We start from the raw sequence: 16,187 nt of genomic DNA on the forward strand, positions 1-16,187 counted from the left end.
TGTTAAAACTTGAGTTATTCAACTTTTCCTTAGGGGAAAGGAGCAGTTGAGGATGATTTCCTTCATCCCTGAATATATAAGAAAAGAACAACAAACCATGTAAAAGCTTTCCCATCTTCCCTTTATTGAAATTTTACCGTCTTTTCTCCATATGAAGGATATCGAACTAAATGTTAAAAAGCTTTCCACTCATGTTCAAAAGATGATAAATGAGAACAGGTATAATTTTCTATTGAGATATGCCTTCTATTATCTTAACTATCAAAGGAATAACAATATTATTACATAAGCAAATAAAGTCATAGATATGAAGTTGATGCCAAGATTTTCAAAGGGGAGAAGGAAAATGAAATAGCAAAGCCATGAATAATTTTGAAACACCAACAACACAAAAGACCTTATCTACATCCCCTGAGGTATTTTTCACAATTTCTAGTGAGGGTATGGACTTAACCTAATTCAGTTGTACCCAGTGAACTGTGTATCTTTTGAATCCATCTCATTAAGATCAATTGTGAAATGAATTGTAGAAACCCCACCACTGAGCTTAATCGGTTGATTAATCGACCAATGTAGCGATATAAATTTTAGACTCTAACAAATACCTTAATGTTATTAGTAATCTGTTTCAGTCTAGCATACTACAAACAAAAGATTTTACAAGTAGCAAGGAGAAAATTGAACCCATACTTATTTTTGAGGTCTTACTTACAGATAATATATAGCACCAGACACATTGAAGAACCTAAATAAGGATGAGAAAACCAAACGAACTACGTATGTGCACAACCAGCTCTTCAATAACAAAAGAACGTGTCATTTTTTGATCAAATTATGTACATAAGGAAAAGTTATGTAAGGCCAAAGGGTGTCCTTGGCTGACCAAAATATTGAAAGACCAAAAAGAAAACTATTATAAGCAACTCCGGTGATGTTTATTCTGGTCATAGAGTTGGAGAAAGAAATAAGACTGACGATGATGAGAACAAAATGCCCAACTTAGTAACTGATTACCTGGTGGAGATTCCGAGCGAAGATACTATTGGTAAGAAGGATTAAGTGTTTACTTCTGCACACCCAAAGTTGGAGTAAAAGTATGATTTCTTCTAGACTATGTTTGTTTATGATATCGACATGCCTTTAAGAGGAGATGCACAATAACTTTATAGATGAATTCACCAATAGAAATCAATACCATAACAATATCAAAATCCCCAATTTTTTTCTTAACAGAAGATAGGGAACCAAAATCTCACAAGTTAAGGAAACTAAAATCAATCGAAATCCCTAAATTTTTTCTTAGCAGAAGTAAAGGAGGCAAAAATCAATCAAAATCTATTTACTTATAGAAATCAAATGCAAGAATTCTCTTTCAATTTTTTCACAACTATTTTTATCTTTTGTTAGGAAAAAGAGAAGGTCAGAAGAATTCACTAATAGAAATGAAGAAGAAATAACTTACCAAAAGTTGAAGAAGCCAAAATCAATGAAAACCCCAATTTCGCAGGTCTTCTCTTCCAAATTTTTCACAGGGATTTTTTTTTTAAGAACACAAAAGAGAGTAGATTTTTTTGGTTTGGTAACTAATGAAAGGCTAAGTGAGTGAACAGGTGGAAACAATATTGATCACATATATTTTGTATATGTGTATTATACGAGGATAGCAAACTTAGGGAAAAATTCTTCATTGTAAGAGTAATTACGCAAGGACCATTGATACAGGACAAAATAGTAGTAACCCAACTTTTCACTTATATATAAGAGTAATACTAGTTCCACCCAGGCCCGTGCTAAGTCCGGGCCCAAATTCAGAATAGAAAAATAAATTATTAATTTATATCATATTTTTATCTTATAATTAATTTTATTAAATGAAATATTAAGCATGCCTTTTTTATAAATATTCATAATTATTTAAGTTTATAATCATATAATTGTATAACTTAAATTATAATATTATTTTTGAGAAATAAATATATTGTCAGAGAATTAGGTATATAAATAATTCTTAAAGATAAATAATTTTTGAAGATAAGTATATAAATAATTATGATTCGACAAAAATAATAAATAAAAAAAATCTGGTACTTTATGAATTTGTTAGTATAGATAAAATAAATTTATTTTGATGAAAAATATTTTTTTTCTTCTTATTGAATTATTTAATACAACAAATATTTCTATGACTTCAAGTATATATTAAAATAATTAGAATATTAATTTAGAGCCTTAACACAAATTAACTTAACAATGATGAATAAGGACATTAAATAGTAATTGAATTACAGTAATACATTGCTAATTTACTTGTCATATTTATTTTCTTAGACGCCCTTTAAAGAATAAGCTTTTCATCCCATTTTAATTATTAATTTACTTTTTTTAGTTTTCACTAAGAAAAATAATAAATATAAGATATTATTTATTAAGTTGCCCTATTTAGTACTTACATTTTTTTAAAAAAAATTAAATAAATTTTTAAAAATATTTCAATGGTGTAGTAAAAAATTATTGCAAACTTTAATTTCGTATTAAAAGTTATTTTGGCATAATTTTCTTCAAGTTAAAGTAATTATTTTTAATAAATTAAAGAAGTTATAATTAAAAGGCAATCCAATAAATAACAAAAAGAAACCAATTATGAAAGACCAAGTGGAGATGGTCTTAACAAAAAATGGAGAGGGCAAAAATGAAAATATACAAGAAAATAAAACCATCAATACACTACAAATTTGACATGTGTAGCAACTTTACTTTACAAAAAAAAAGTGAAATATCTAAAAAGTCCTTGTGAGGACTACCAAAATTATGATTCTCCCTTATATATAAGTATAATTATTATATATGTAAATATACTATAAATATAATATAATCTAATATAACATATAAATATATAAATTATAATCATTTAGTAATCCTAAATTCTAATATATTGCTTTGCTTTAGACCCTAACATCAATGTGGAGGTTGCAGTGGCACTCAGTCATTCTCAGTTCGTCAGTTCGTTTGAAATTTCAACATCGCCAACGACAGTCGACAATCGTTTGCTTAGTTTGTCACTGCCGTTGACATTCGCAGCCGAATGCAGCCACTATTGTCATGCCAATGGAGAAAACTCAGTGAGGTCGATATTTATGGTTATTTCATGCTTGTTGAATTAATTATATTTGAGAATGAAAAATAGGTTTGAAAAAAAGATTATTTTTCTAGAAAAATCACCAATTTTAAACGCTCACTATTTTAATCTTTAAAATCAAAATAAAAATTTGAAATAACCGAATCGAATTTGTAAAAACCGAACTAAACCGAAATAATTTTTGTTTGGTTATGGTTTTCTATTTCATCAATCCTAAAACCAAAAAACCAAATCGATATTCAACAATCAAACCGAACAAACCGAATGCCCACCCCTAGCGAGAGGGGGTTAGTAATAAATTGAAGATTTAGAGACAAACCCTGAAGTCTAAAGAATTCAGGTTGAGTAAGATCAAGACGGAGTACTTGAAATACAAGTTTAATGACTTGAAATAGGAGGACGAAATGGTAGTGAAGATGGATTCCCAGGTTGTTTGTAAGAGGAAAAGTTTTAATTAAGTATCTTGAATCTATGGTTCATGGGAATGGAGAGATTGACGAGGATGACTCTCACTATATTGGAGCAGGATAGATAAAATGGAGGCTCACCTCGGGAGTTTTCTGTGGTAAGAAAGTGTCTCCCAAGCTTAAAGGCAAATTCTATAGAGTGGCAATCCGTTCGGCAATGCTGTATGGACGGAGTGTCCACCAGTTAAGAACTCCCACATCCAAAAGTTGATGGTAGTGGAAATGAGGATGTTGTGTTAGATGCGTGGACTTACTAGGGGAGATATGGTCAGAAATGAGACTATTTGGGAGAAGGTGAGAGGGGCTTCGGTGGAGGAAAAAATGCGGGAAGTGGGATTGAGATGGTTTGGGCATGCGATGAGGAGGGGCATTGATGCCCCAGGTCATAGGTGTGAAAGATTGACTTTGAATAGTTTTAGGCGGGGTAAAAGTAGGCCGAAGAAATAGTGGAGCGAATAGATTAGACGTGACATGGAGAATTTACAACTTACTGAGGACAAGACCCTAGATAGAAAGATAGGAAGGACCAAAATTAGGTTAGATGACTTCTGCGTGTGGGTGTAAGTCGTAGACTATAGTTCAGAGTGCTTTGGTGTAGCCTGACAAGTAGTCTTAGGGTCGTGGACGTAGGTTGAAACTTTTAGTTTAGAGGGTTTAGGTGAGGTGTGTGCCTTTGATTTGTTAGTGTATTGATACGAGAACAAACTTGGAAACACCAAACACACACCAAAATTAGTCCACAAGTTCAAGAAAACCGAGGACCTCTTAGGTGACCAACTCTCGAATTCAATAAACAACCAACAAACGAGATGAACAAGGGTGTTTAACACACCAAAACAGCCAACCCAAACTAAGTTATAACACAAGATGATGAACAAGATAACATTAACAACAATGTTGGCCAATAATACCACAAAGCCGAGAGTAGACAACAAGAACAAACAAAACAAAATTACAAAACATAAAAGGATAGTTAGTGAGACAAAGATTATTAGAAAATTAAGTACCAAGTGTATTTTCGACACTAACCCCTAATGAATGTAATAATCAACACCACTCTTATGGTGACCGCTAAGGTAATCGGCTCACCTCAAGAACTACCATTTTCAAGCAAGGGTCAATACTAGTTTTTTCAAGCCCTACACTAAGGTGGCTTTTCCAATCCCTAACTAAGAACTACGCTAAGGTATTATACTCTCAAGAGAGAGAATTTTTAATGTTTCATACATTCATCATCCATAAACTAATGAGAAAATACCTAAAAGAGACTATATATAGTATATTGCAAAGAAAGACAAAATGAATCCAATGCCCTTAATGAGGTGAGACGACCATGGAGTGTCATTTAGACAAGTCTAAATGACCAAAATGGCCGCAAGTCCAAGTGACCAAAATGACCAAAATCATGAACCACCAAGTGTGGTCTAAACCCGAGAGCCCTTAAGTCTTTAAGGCTCAAAGCAATCTTCCACACTCGAGTTTATTTAATGGCATGCTCAAGACGACCCCTCTAAGTATGATCTCGTGCCCTCCACGCGACCAAAGCTTGATTCTTCACGTAGTGACTTTGAATGATGTCATCGAAAGCTAAGGCGCCTATTTGACTTGTATCATCCTTCCCTTCTTGAAAAGGATTTGACCTCGAATCCGTACCTTGCAAAACTAGAGAAAGGACAAACAAGACAACATCCTCATGGAACGAAGGTTAGGGTTAGCACAATAATAAACATCATCACTCCAAGGTGGCACATACTTGAAGTATAATCAATGATCCTTTGAATGAAATATTAAAAACTCAATGAAATATGTAAAAAGGATTTGGTTATGAGATTCACCAAGAGTGACACTTTGCTTGTCATATAGACCAAGCAATAAGTTAGGTACACCAACATCACTATTTGTACATTTAGCACTAGGGTCAAACGGGAAGAATGGTCATGACATGGGTTTAGACACTCCCCTTTCCCTTGGTCTCCACCCAAACTAAATGGCATACTCTCTACAATAGCATACATATCATCCAAAGCAAATAGAGAGTAGAGAAAGGTATCACTCAACTTGACTTCTACTAAGGTGCTCTCATGTGTGTACTCACTACTAGAGTCCCAATCATCACCATGGATACTCTCAATAATAAAGTCACACAAAGTAGAAGGAGAAGTAGTTTCCAAGACCACACATTCCTTAAGGAGAAGTTGTTTTCAAGACCACACATTCCTTACCCTTAAGAGTACTCTTATTTTTCAAGAAGATATTTCCATCTTTAGGAGGAATGTTATCACACCATAGTGGGTTAGCATATAGGCTATAGCTTCCAAGGCAAGCTATACCATCATTTCCACCACTAGGTCTATTAGGAGTGTTTATATCATCTTCAAACAGGACATTATACCTAAAGAGAACATGATCTATTTCACGGAAAGATTCAGAACACATACTTTCATCACTCTCTAAAAGATCAATATCAAGTTTCAAAGAGATTTCAAGTACAAGATTATCCCAAGAATAACTCTCAGGTTCACTCCCATTTTATTGACCAACATTTTCAAATACTTTACTCACTTGAGTTCTATTAAGCACATCACATATAACCTCAAGTTGCGGGCAAGTTTCACACATAAGTTGATCAACACCAATTACATAAGACGATGTACTTTCGTTCAACATATTGGCTTCAACACTAGGCAGACATAAATTGATCTCAATTTCATCATCAATAGGATCAACTAGTGTATACACACTCACAACATATACAACATCAACAAGAGGCAAAGAATCATTAGACTTACAAGTAAGTAAGCTACAACTCATACTCACTGGGCTACTAGTCACACAATTATCATTCACACGCACCAAAGTGTAAGATTTAACTATTTTACCTTGAAGTTCTTGAGTAGACTCTCCTTTGCTGTGTTGTGAAGGTCCTCCACAAGCTTAGGCAGCAAATCGACATTTCTCTCCTTCGCTTGCCATGTAGGTACCTACACAAATGTCCTTAGAAATAGAAAGACAAATAATGTTAGTTTGGTTTGGTGGAAATTCCCTCACTTTGCTCCATACAACCTCTAATTTTTCCACTCTCAGATTACCACCTTACACACCTTTACTCCTATCAATCTTTTATCTCTCATTATCATATTGATTGGAGTAGGTGAGCACTTCTCTTTGCGGCCCGGCAGAATGTACGTCACGAGGTGATTTTTCTATCGATTTCTTACAACATTAGGCCAATTTTGCACATTTGGAACTTTATGTTGTGCAAACCAATTGGAACCCAAGCTCACATGACCGCAGGTAAAGGGAAAAAAATTGCACCACAAATCCTCATGGTAATCAAATTGGGAGAAGACAACCCTCACCCTTTTGGTAACCTTAAACCCATCCAAGAAGTATGAAACAAGGAAAGGATCTCGAAATAACCCCACGTAGTCAACCATGGATGGAAGGATGTTGTTTCTATAGTACCTATCATTTAACACAATGAGGCAGCCCGGTATCCCACAAATGGTCACTTTTCAAAGTGTACACTCCTTCTCGGATCAACATTGTAAGGCACATGATTACCCGTCGATTTTGGAGATGCATATCCTCTTATTCTCATGGACAACCTATACTATAGCTAGGATAACCATTCACACCATGTTGATCTTGATAAGAAATACTACAAGGTGAAGAAAGTGAATTTTCACTTTCCCTACGTGTACTCTCATCATAGTTCTCATAAGTTTTGCAAATAAAAGGGTTATACCTAACACCAAATCTAGGTTTAGAGTGGGAAGTGCAAGACTTCTCACATACCCCAACGTTATCATAAGAACCATCACGAGGTCCTACATCATCTCCAAATTCACCACAAGCACTAGGTACTTCATTCCCCTCATTTTCTTCCCTAAAACCATGTCCCTCAAATCTTCCCAAGTTTTGATCATGGCTCATAGCCTCTGCAATCTCCCTCAGCTTTGTAGCAATAAAATCCCTCACTACAATCATAGTCTCCCATGTTGTAGTCACAATAATACCTAGCTATCGAAGACATGTTCCCCTTATATCACCTTTATACCTACATAATGAACAAATAAGATTAGTAGTAAAATCTCCTCACCAACATGCATATACAACTCATATTTGTGAGTTTCACAATTGGAGTGGCGAATATTAAAAGTTGCTTATACTCCGGTAGTCAATAAGATATCAATTCTACTTGGCGGCCAGAACAGATTCTTGTTTGATCAACTCAAGACACAAAAACAAAATTTACTTACGAACTTGAAACAAAGAAGTTACTACAAGTTAAAAATGAGAAAAGACACAAAAATAATGCTAACACGAAAAACATACTCAAAAACTAATTTACAACTTAGTAGGTATTTACTAGTTGCCAATAAGTATAAGAGTCAACAAAGTTGAGACCAATGGAACAAAGAAAGAAACTAGGAATTCCAATTCTTGAGCTTATGATGACATGACACTCGACTATTGGTTGTTGGAATGATGTTGAAGTTGAAAATTTTTTGTTTCAAGAATTTAGTTGTTTACTTCACATTTGGAAGAAGAAGTTTCGGCTAAGGTATAGGCAAACAAGGTCTTAGAGTCCCTTTTCAAGATTCAAAAAGTTTTTCAGCTACTTGCACTAATTTGGCAAGACAACCTTTTTGGATATCTTGTCCCCCTTTCCCCTTTTGGACAACCTAGAAAAGTGATCTTACTCTTTTGTAGTAACTAGGCTTTTGAAATGTCTTTTGTTCTTTTACCACTTTGGTGATATCTTGAGGATATTTTCAAGACAAACAAAAGTCTCACTCTTCTTTTCTTGTTTCAAGATAAAAAAACCCTTTGAAACTACTTCTTCAATACAACAAGATGAACTCCAACAATAACAATAACAAGCCATCTAATAATTACCACCACACAACTTAAAGCTTAGCTCAAGAACTTGGATTAAGACTCAAGGAGTGTTAGAGAGAAAGAAAACCAACATAAGAAACAACTAAGACAAGCAAACCACACCTAGATCTAGGCACAAATCTTGGCGAAAACAACAACAACACAATTTCAGCCAAGACACAAAAATTGACAGATTTGCTTTATTTTTCTAACATTATTTTTTTATTTTCAAGTTTACGAACTCAAGATTGATCTTGTGGGAACAAGATCAAGCCATGCTCTGATACCAAATGATACGAGAACAAACTTGAAAACACCAAATACACACCAAAATCAGTCCACAAGTTCAAGAAAATTGAGGACCTCTTTGGTGATCAACTCTCGAATTCAACAAACAACCAACAAACGAGATGAACAAGGGTGTTTAACACACCAAAACAGCCAACCCAAACTAAGTTACAACACAAGATGAGGAACAAGATAACATTAACAATAATGTTGACCAACAACACCACAAAGCCGAACAAGAACAAACACAACAAGATTTCAAAATATAAAAGGATAGTTAGTGAGACAAAGATTATTACAAGATTAAGAACCAAGTGTATTTTCGACACTAACCCCTAATGAATGTAACAATCAACACCACACTCTTACGGTGAGAACCAATGTAATCGACTCACCTCAAGATCTACCGTTCCAAGCAAGGGTCAATACTAGCTTTTCCAAGCCCTACACCAAGGTGGCTTTTTCAATCCCTAACTAAGAACTACACTAAGGTGTTCTAATCTCAAGAGAGAGAATTTTCAATGTTTCATACATTCATCATTCTTAAACTAATGAGAAAAGACCTAAAAGAGACTATATATAGTATATTACAAAGAAAGACAAAATGAATCCAATGCCCTTAATGAGGTGGGGCAACCCTGGAGTGTCATTTAGACAAGTCTAAATGACCAAAATGCCCTCAAGGCTAAGTGACCAAAATGCCCTTAATAAAGGGAACCAAAATCGTGAACCACCAAGTGTGGCCCAAACTCGAGAGCCCTCAAGTCTTTAAGGCTCAAAGCAATCTTCCATACTCGGGTTTGTTTAATGCCATGCTCAAGACGACCCCTCTAAGTATGATCTTGTGCCCTTCATGCGACCAAAGCTTGATTCTTCACGTAGTGACTTTGAATGATATCATCGAAAGCTAAGGCGGCCATTTGACTTGTATTATGTATAGTATTACTTTATTGTAGGTGCCTTATTTCTGTTATTCCATCTTATTTCATGTTGTAGTACTATTTTATTTACTGTCTTTTTGTCCTAAGCCGTGGGATCTATCGGAAACAACCTATTTACTTCTTCGAAGGTAGTGGTATGGACTGCATACATTTACTTTCTTCAGACTCCACTACATAGGAATACATTGAATTTATTATTATTGTAAATTATCCAAGTGGTTGTTATGTAGAGGCTTAATTTTAATTGTAATTGCAAATCTTGTAAATCACTAAGCTTTCATAGATTCGTTTTTATTTTTTCCATTTATTATATTTTAGTGGTCATATAACAGCTTAGATGATCCTTTTAATTCTTTAACCAAAAAATAATAATCATAAACCATAAACAATTGGTACTTTAATTTCTCTTTTACTTCTTTGAAGAGCAACAACTAATTAATGGCTTCCAAAAAGTCACACCTTCCGTATATAAGTAATACACTTGCATTTCATATTAGTTGTCATATTTTATTTTTGAGATTCAAATTATTTAACTCTATTTAATATTTTAATGTATGTTTTTTATCAAATTAATATGAAAAAAGTTATAACTTGTAATATATTTCGTGTAGCATTTGAATTTAGAAATTTTAATTCTAAATTATTGAGTTAATTTAATTCAATTGTGCAAAGTATTTTTCTTTTTTCAAGCAACCCCTTTATTCGATCTTAGGTATTCTTTTGGAGCAAAAAGATAATTTATTACCTAGTACTTTATATATGTTTCTTTACCTAAAAAAAGGTGGTACTTGTGAAAGTACGTAGCAGCCATAGTAATAGTTAATGTGATAAGTATGGTACCTATATGTCAAATAAAGGAGAAAATGAAAAAAAATTCAAGTATACTACTTAGTATTATATGCCTTTAAGATTATGCTTGTTAATCACATTTATTGTATGCCTTTAAGATTATGTTAATCACATTTATGTCCATTCTCATTTCTCACACCTATAAATTTAGAGTTACATTCCTCTTTAACTCTACCATTCAATAAACCAAAAACCGATGTATTATATTTTTTGATCTAAGGATCTGAAATTGTTCTCTTTTTCACCCAAAAATGGCTTCAAACTGCGGTAACTTCGATGAGCATCGATGGATTATTCAAATCCGTCGAACACTAGATGAAGAACTTGAAGAGGACACTGAAATCCCAGTTAGCATTTTTAACGTCCCAAAAGCTCTATTGTTGAGTGACCAAGATTCTTACGTGCCACAATTGGTGGCAATAGGCCCTTATCATTATTGGCGCTCTGACCTCCACGATATGGAGAGGTAAATTAGAGGTAGCAAATTGACGTGTTGGGTTAAATTTGAGTCGTGACTCAATCTATTCATATGTGTCATCATGGTTCAAAAATTTTGGCAAAACAAAAGATGGTCCTTATAACATGTCATGACCCCATTCCCTCTATGTGAACCAATCTCCTATCCTTTTTTATTACGTGCTTTCGACAATAGGAAAATTGTGAAATGTACTTTTCATACGTTATAGCTCAAGTTCTTTCATATTTACATAATTCTTGATTTGTATAGTTGCATTTTCATACGTCAAGTTACATTTTTTCGATCCATCTTTGATCCTATAGTTCGATGAGTCATATCATGTTCGATTCGGGTCATAATCGATGATACGTTATTTAAACTTGGGCTGGTTGAACATGTCTGTTACCTCAGGTACAAGCTTGATGCTGCAAAGAGAACTCAGAAACACTTTCAAAGTCTCAAGTTCCAGCAGCTTGTGGAACAGCTGATAAAATTTGAGCACAGAATTCGTTGCTCGTACCATAAGTACTTAAATTTTAATGGTGAAACTTTGGCCTGGATGATGGCTGTTGACGCGTCTTTCTTGCTCGAGTTCCTTCAAATCTATGCCATCAAAGAAGGTAAAATTCTAACCAGAGTTTCCTCAAGAATGTCGCATTTGGTTGATGTTGCTGGGAGAAAATCCGCGCATAATGCCATTCTAAGAGATCTAATCATGCTCGAAAATCAAATCCCATTGTTCTTATTAAGGAAAATCCTGGAAGTCCAGTATTCATCTTTAGAGTTGGCAGATGCCATGTTGATGTCTATGCTAACTGGATTTTGTAAAGAGCTTTCTCCATTCCAAATGATGGATGAATTGCCCAAAGTACAAGTCACAGAATGCTCACATTTGCTAGACTTTCTGTACCAATTCATCGTGCCCAAATTGGACGTTACAACGTCTGAAATAACAGAAGATGATCAAGAGCAAATTAACTCGAGTCAAGGTGAAAATAGTAGTTTCGTTGGTAATTCAAGTCACGTTGGACAACTTATTAATGAAGTTTGGAAGATCCTTGTGAAAATAAACAAAGGCCCTATACGTCTTGTTAAGAAAGTTATATTTTCGAAACCAATTAAATTCCTAGTGAAAATGCCTTGGGATTTTTTTTCTAACCTTCCTGGGGTAAAACTTTTTATACAACCCATAACGTATTTTTTCTTTTCACAAGAAAAAGCAGAAGTAAATTCTGAAACTAATGTTAATAAGCCCCCTCTTTTTGAAGAACTAGCCATACCATCAGTAACCGAACTTTCTAAATCCGGAGTAAGTTTTGTACCAACCAATTCAGGACTCATGAGCATAAATTTCGACGATAAAAAGATGAAATTTTATTTGCCTAGAGTCAGTCTAGACGTAAATACAGAGGTCATTTTGAGGAATTTAGTTGCATATGAGGCATGTAACGCGTCAGGGCCATTGGTTTTTACGCGTTACACTGAATTAATGAACGGGATTATTGATACTGAAGAAGACGCGATGTTGCTTAGAGAAAAGGGGATAATTTTGAATCGTTTGAAGAGTGATAAAGAAGTTGCAAACTTGTGGAATGGGATGAGTAGATCGTTGAGATTAACGAAAGTTCCTTTCATAGATAAAGTGATTGAAGATGTTAATGGATTTTACAATGGGAGATGGAATATCAAGATTGGAAGAATGATGAAACATTATGTGTTTGGGTCATGGAAGTTTCTCACATTTTTGGCTGCAATTATTCTGTTAATGTTGATGACTTTACAAGCGTTTTGTTCAGTCTATAAGTGTGCTCGTATATTTCATATTCAGAATTCTGATAAATGATTCTTTTTATTTGTTTTATTATTTTATTTTGATATGTATATTTCATTAATATTTGCAAAAGCACGTAAGATAAGAGTAAAAGTTCTACTTGTGAGATGGCTGTTGGTTGAAGAAATGCTAAAAGTGAAAGGTGGGTTTGTAAGGCTGTTTATTTAGGGGAAATATGCATGGTGCTTTAATAATTTGTTATTGTTTGATACTTTCCAGCCTATGGACTCCTATGTTCTTTTTCAAGATGCTACCTTCTTGAATTTAATTTTTCAATGTTTCTTTTCAATCTTAGAGTCTTCAACTTCAATGCAGTCACTCATTGAAGTTATTGCCAAAACACTTGGTGATTTTTTGATTCATTTTTTCCAAGTTTTGATAGATAGAGCCATCCGTTGTGTTGATTGAAGGTACTAGAACTAACAATTATCCTGTAAACATAGTTTGAGGATGTGAACAAGCTAATTCATACACAACGAATTATGAGAAAAAACACTTTAATTTATTCACTTACCATTCATGTAACAAAAGTTTCTAGTCTTGGTGGCGTAAATAGCTGTTAGAAACGAATGGGTCCATTGATAATCCAGTTTTAACTAGATCTCTCCTTCCTATTTTATCGATTTACGATGATTAATCCAACTTAAAAACCAGAAGAGGTTCTATAGAAACAGAGTAGCACACTACAATAACGGTATCGTATACGTACCTAGCTACAAGCAGTAAAATGAAAAGAAATAGTATTAGTAGTTATCAGCTACGCAAACATCAAGATGATAGAAGAAAAACAACATGGGCAACATGAATCTGACCATAGTCCATCTACTTGAAAGTTGACATTTTTTAGTTAGATAGATATATAATGTAGGAATTTTAACTATTAGACGAATATCCATACGTACGCTTATGGCAAATTTGAATCTTTTTGCACTAGATCAGGAACTAATGGTGCATTGAATATGGGGACACGTGGAGGTGGTGGAGAAGGAACTAGTGGTGGTGGGAAGATTGTGAATGGTGGCGGCGAAGGCACTAGTGGCGGTGGAAAGATTATAACTGGAGGACGTTGTGGTGGAGGTGGTGAAGGGACTAGTGGTGGTGGAAAGATTATAACTGGAGGACGTTGTGGTGGAGGTGGCGAAGGAACTAGTGGTGGTGGGAAGATTATTACTGGAGGACGCCTTGGTGGAGGTGGCGATGGAACTAATGGTGGTGGACGGATAATAATTGGAGGACGTCGTGGTGGAGGTGGAGATGGAACTAATGGTGGTGGACGTATTATAACTGGAGGGCGTCGTGGTGGAGGTGGAGATGGTACTAGTGGTGGTGGACGTATTATAACTGGAGGGCGCCGGGGTGGAGGTGGAGATGGTACTAGTGGTGGAGGACGGATAATAAATGGAGGACGACGTCTTGGTGGAGGTGGAGATGGTACAAGTGGTGGAGGGCGGATAATAAATGGAGGACGGCGTCTTGGTGGAGGTGGAGATGGAACTAGTGGTGGTGGACGGATAAAAATGGGAGGCCATCTTTTTGGTGGATGTGGAATTGATCTTCTTCTTCTTCCATGATTGTTTCTCCTTCTACTCCCAATGTTGTTGCCTCTCCTTTGGCGGCTCATGAACTTCAATTCTTCCTCTTCTTTCACTGCATTTTGATTCTTGTCATTTGGATCAGCTGTGGCTTCCAAAAACAGGTTCAATGAGCTAATCAAGAGTAGCACAAGCAAAATCAAACTAACAATGTTGAGTTTCATCTTGATCATACACTTGTTTTACGTTGTTTCCCCAGAGTTGTCCATATATGTTGTTCTCAATATGAAGAGCTCAATATATAGGAGCAATTTCTAGAATCATGCATCACACACTAGATTGGTATTCGAACATAAATTCAGAGCCGCTGCACTCTTAAATGCATTGCAGGTAATAAGTGTCTACCGGATAACCATATATGCAGAGTGCAATAGTAAATGCATGCAACTCGCAACACAAATATCAAGAAATGGGGATGGAAGAAGAAGAAAAATTCTTTTCATTTTTTCTGTTTCTTATGAAATTGTTTAGTGATGGTAAATATTTTTGCACATATGGTGTTTGCACACAATCAATCCATGTAATCTAACCGGTATTGGGAATATACTTCACTTAATATATTAAAATTTAGATTAAAATTTTTTAAAATCCATGTAACATTTCCATGCCATATGATGAAAATAAATAAATACTATACCACATAATTAGAACTAAGGGAGTGTCTAATATGAGATACAGCCGATGTTCACCGTAGATGTTAAGTTTATAGTTGTGGTATTAACTTATAGCTCGTTTGATTAAATTTTTTTTTTTCTTCAAAAGTTCTTTTTTTTTAAAGTGCTTATTTAAAAAAAATTTAAGGTATTTGACCAAACTTTTGGCAGAAAATAAGTGATTCTATAGGGAGTAGCACAAACATTTTTTCATAAGCTAAAAAAAAATAGCTTCTTTCTTTCCAAACACTTTTGAGAAAAATATACTAAAAACACTTTTAAAAGTTTGGTCAAATATTAATGCCAAACACGAAGTGCTTCTCACTAAAAGTACTTTTTAAAAAACACGTTTGAAAAAAATACTTCTCAAAATAAGCTGATTTTATAAGCTTGACCATGCTATTAGTATTAATGATTAAATGGTTAAAAAGTCAAAGTGCAACGGATGGTTTAAAAATCATCATGCTGAATGTTGAAGTGATCAGAAAACTTGAAAGTACTGGCCGATTTCCTTTCATCTGTTATAACTTTAATGGACAAGGTTATATGATATGATCTGTTATTGATGGAAGTTAGACACATATCTCGTATAATTAGTTAAAATGGAAATAAATTAATAGAAATACCACAATTATTAAAAAAGTTCAATAAAACCTGAAGGGTGTTGGGAAGGAATGAGCATGCATTCAGTTTGCCGTAAAAGACTTGGCAGATGGCTGAAAATTAATTGTGCAAAATCACCTTGCTCTATGTGCCAATAACAAAGTGTAAACGCAGAAGACGCGTAGAATTTATTTTGCCTTACATGTATCTTCTTCCATAAAATGATGGCTCTTTTGGATCTTTTCATACTTCTCCATTAATGAAAAGATATTATAACAATACAAATATTATACATAAATACTTCAAATCATAAATTTAAGAAAATTATGGAGAGTCAAGCATAAATTAAAATGCCAGAGTATTTTTTTTGTTTTATTTTCAATGTTTTCTTATGAGTTATGCCTAGTCTTATAAGTTGTTTTTAAATTAGATTATGAACTTTCTCCCCAAATTTATCAAAATGACTTTTATGAAATTAGTGAATGT

At 34.4% G+C, this 16,187-nt stretch overlaps 2 protein-coding genes across 2 annotated transcripts; one reads left to right on the plus strand and one right to left on the minus strand.

The window, feature by feature from the left end:
• The first annotated feature begins 10,680 nt into the window (after positions 1-10,680).
• LOC107874771 (putative UPF0481 protein At3g02645) lies at positions 10,681-13,360 on the plus strand. Its single transcript, XM_016721514.2, has 2 exons — positions 10,681-11,031; positions 11,434-13,360. The coding sequence occupies exons 1-2, from the start codon at positions 10,817-10,819 to the stop codon at positions 12,863-12,865; spliced, it is 1,647 nt and encodes a 548-aa protein (XP_016577000.1). The 5' UTR covers positions 10,681-10,816; the 3' UTR covers positions 12,866-13,360.
• Positions 13,361-13,576: 216 nt separating this feature from the next.
• Positions 13,577-14,717, minus strand: LOC124899325 (pollen-specific leucine-rich repeat extensin-like protein 3). The gene is made up of 2 exons (XM_047413804.1): positions 13,973-14,717; positions 13,577-13,939 (listed from the first exon to the last, which is right to left on the minus strand). The coding sequence occupies exons 1-2, from the start codon at positions 14,616-14,618 to the stop codon at positions 13,758-13,760; spliced, it is 828 nt and encodes a 275-aa protein (XP_047269760.1). The 5' UTR covers positions 14,619-14,717; the 3' UTR covers positions 13,577-13,757.
• Positions 14,718-16,187: the final 1,470 nt, after the last annotated feature.

The sequence above is a fragment of the Capsicum annuum genome, chromosome 6 (genome assembly GCF_002878395.1).
Source record: "Capsicum annuum cultivar UCD-10X-F1 chromosome 6, UCD10Xv1.1, whole genome shotgun sequence".
In the NCBI taxonomy this organism is placed as follows: Eukaryota; Viridiplantae; Streptophyta; class Magnoliopsida; order Solanales; family Solanaceae; genus Capsicum; species Capsicum annuum.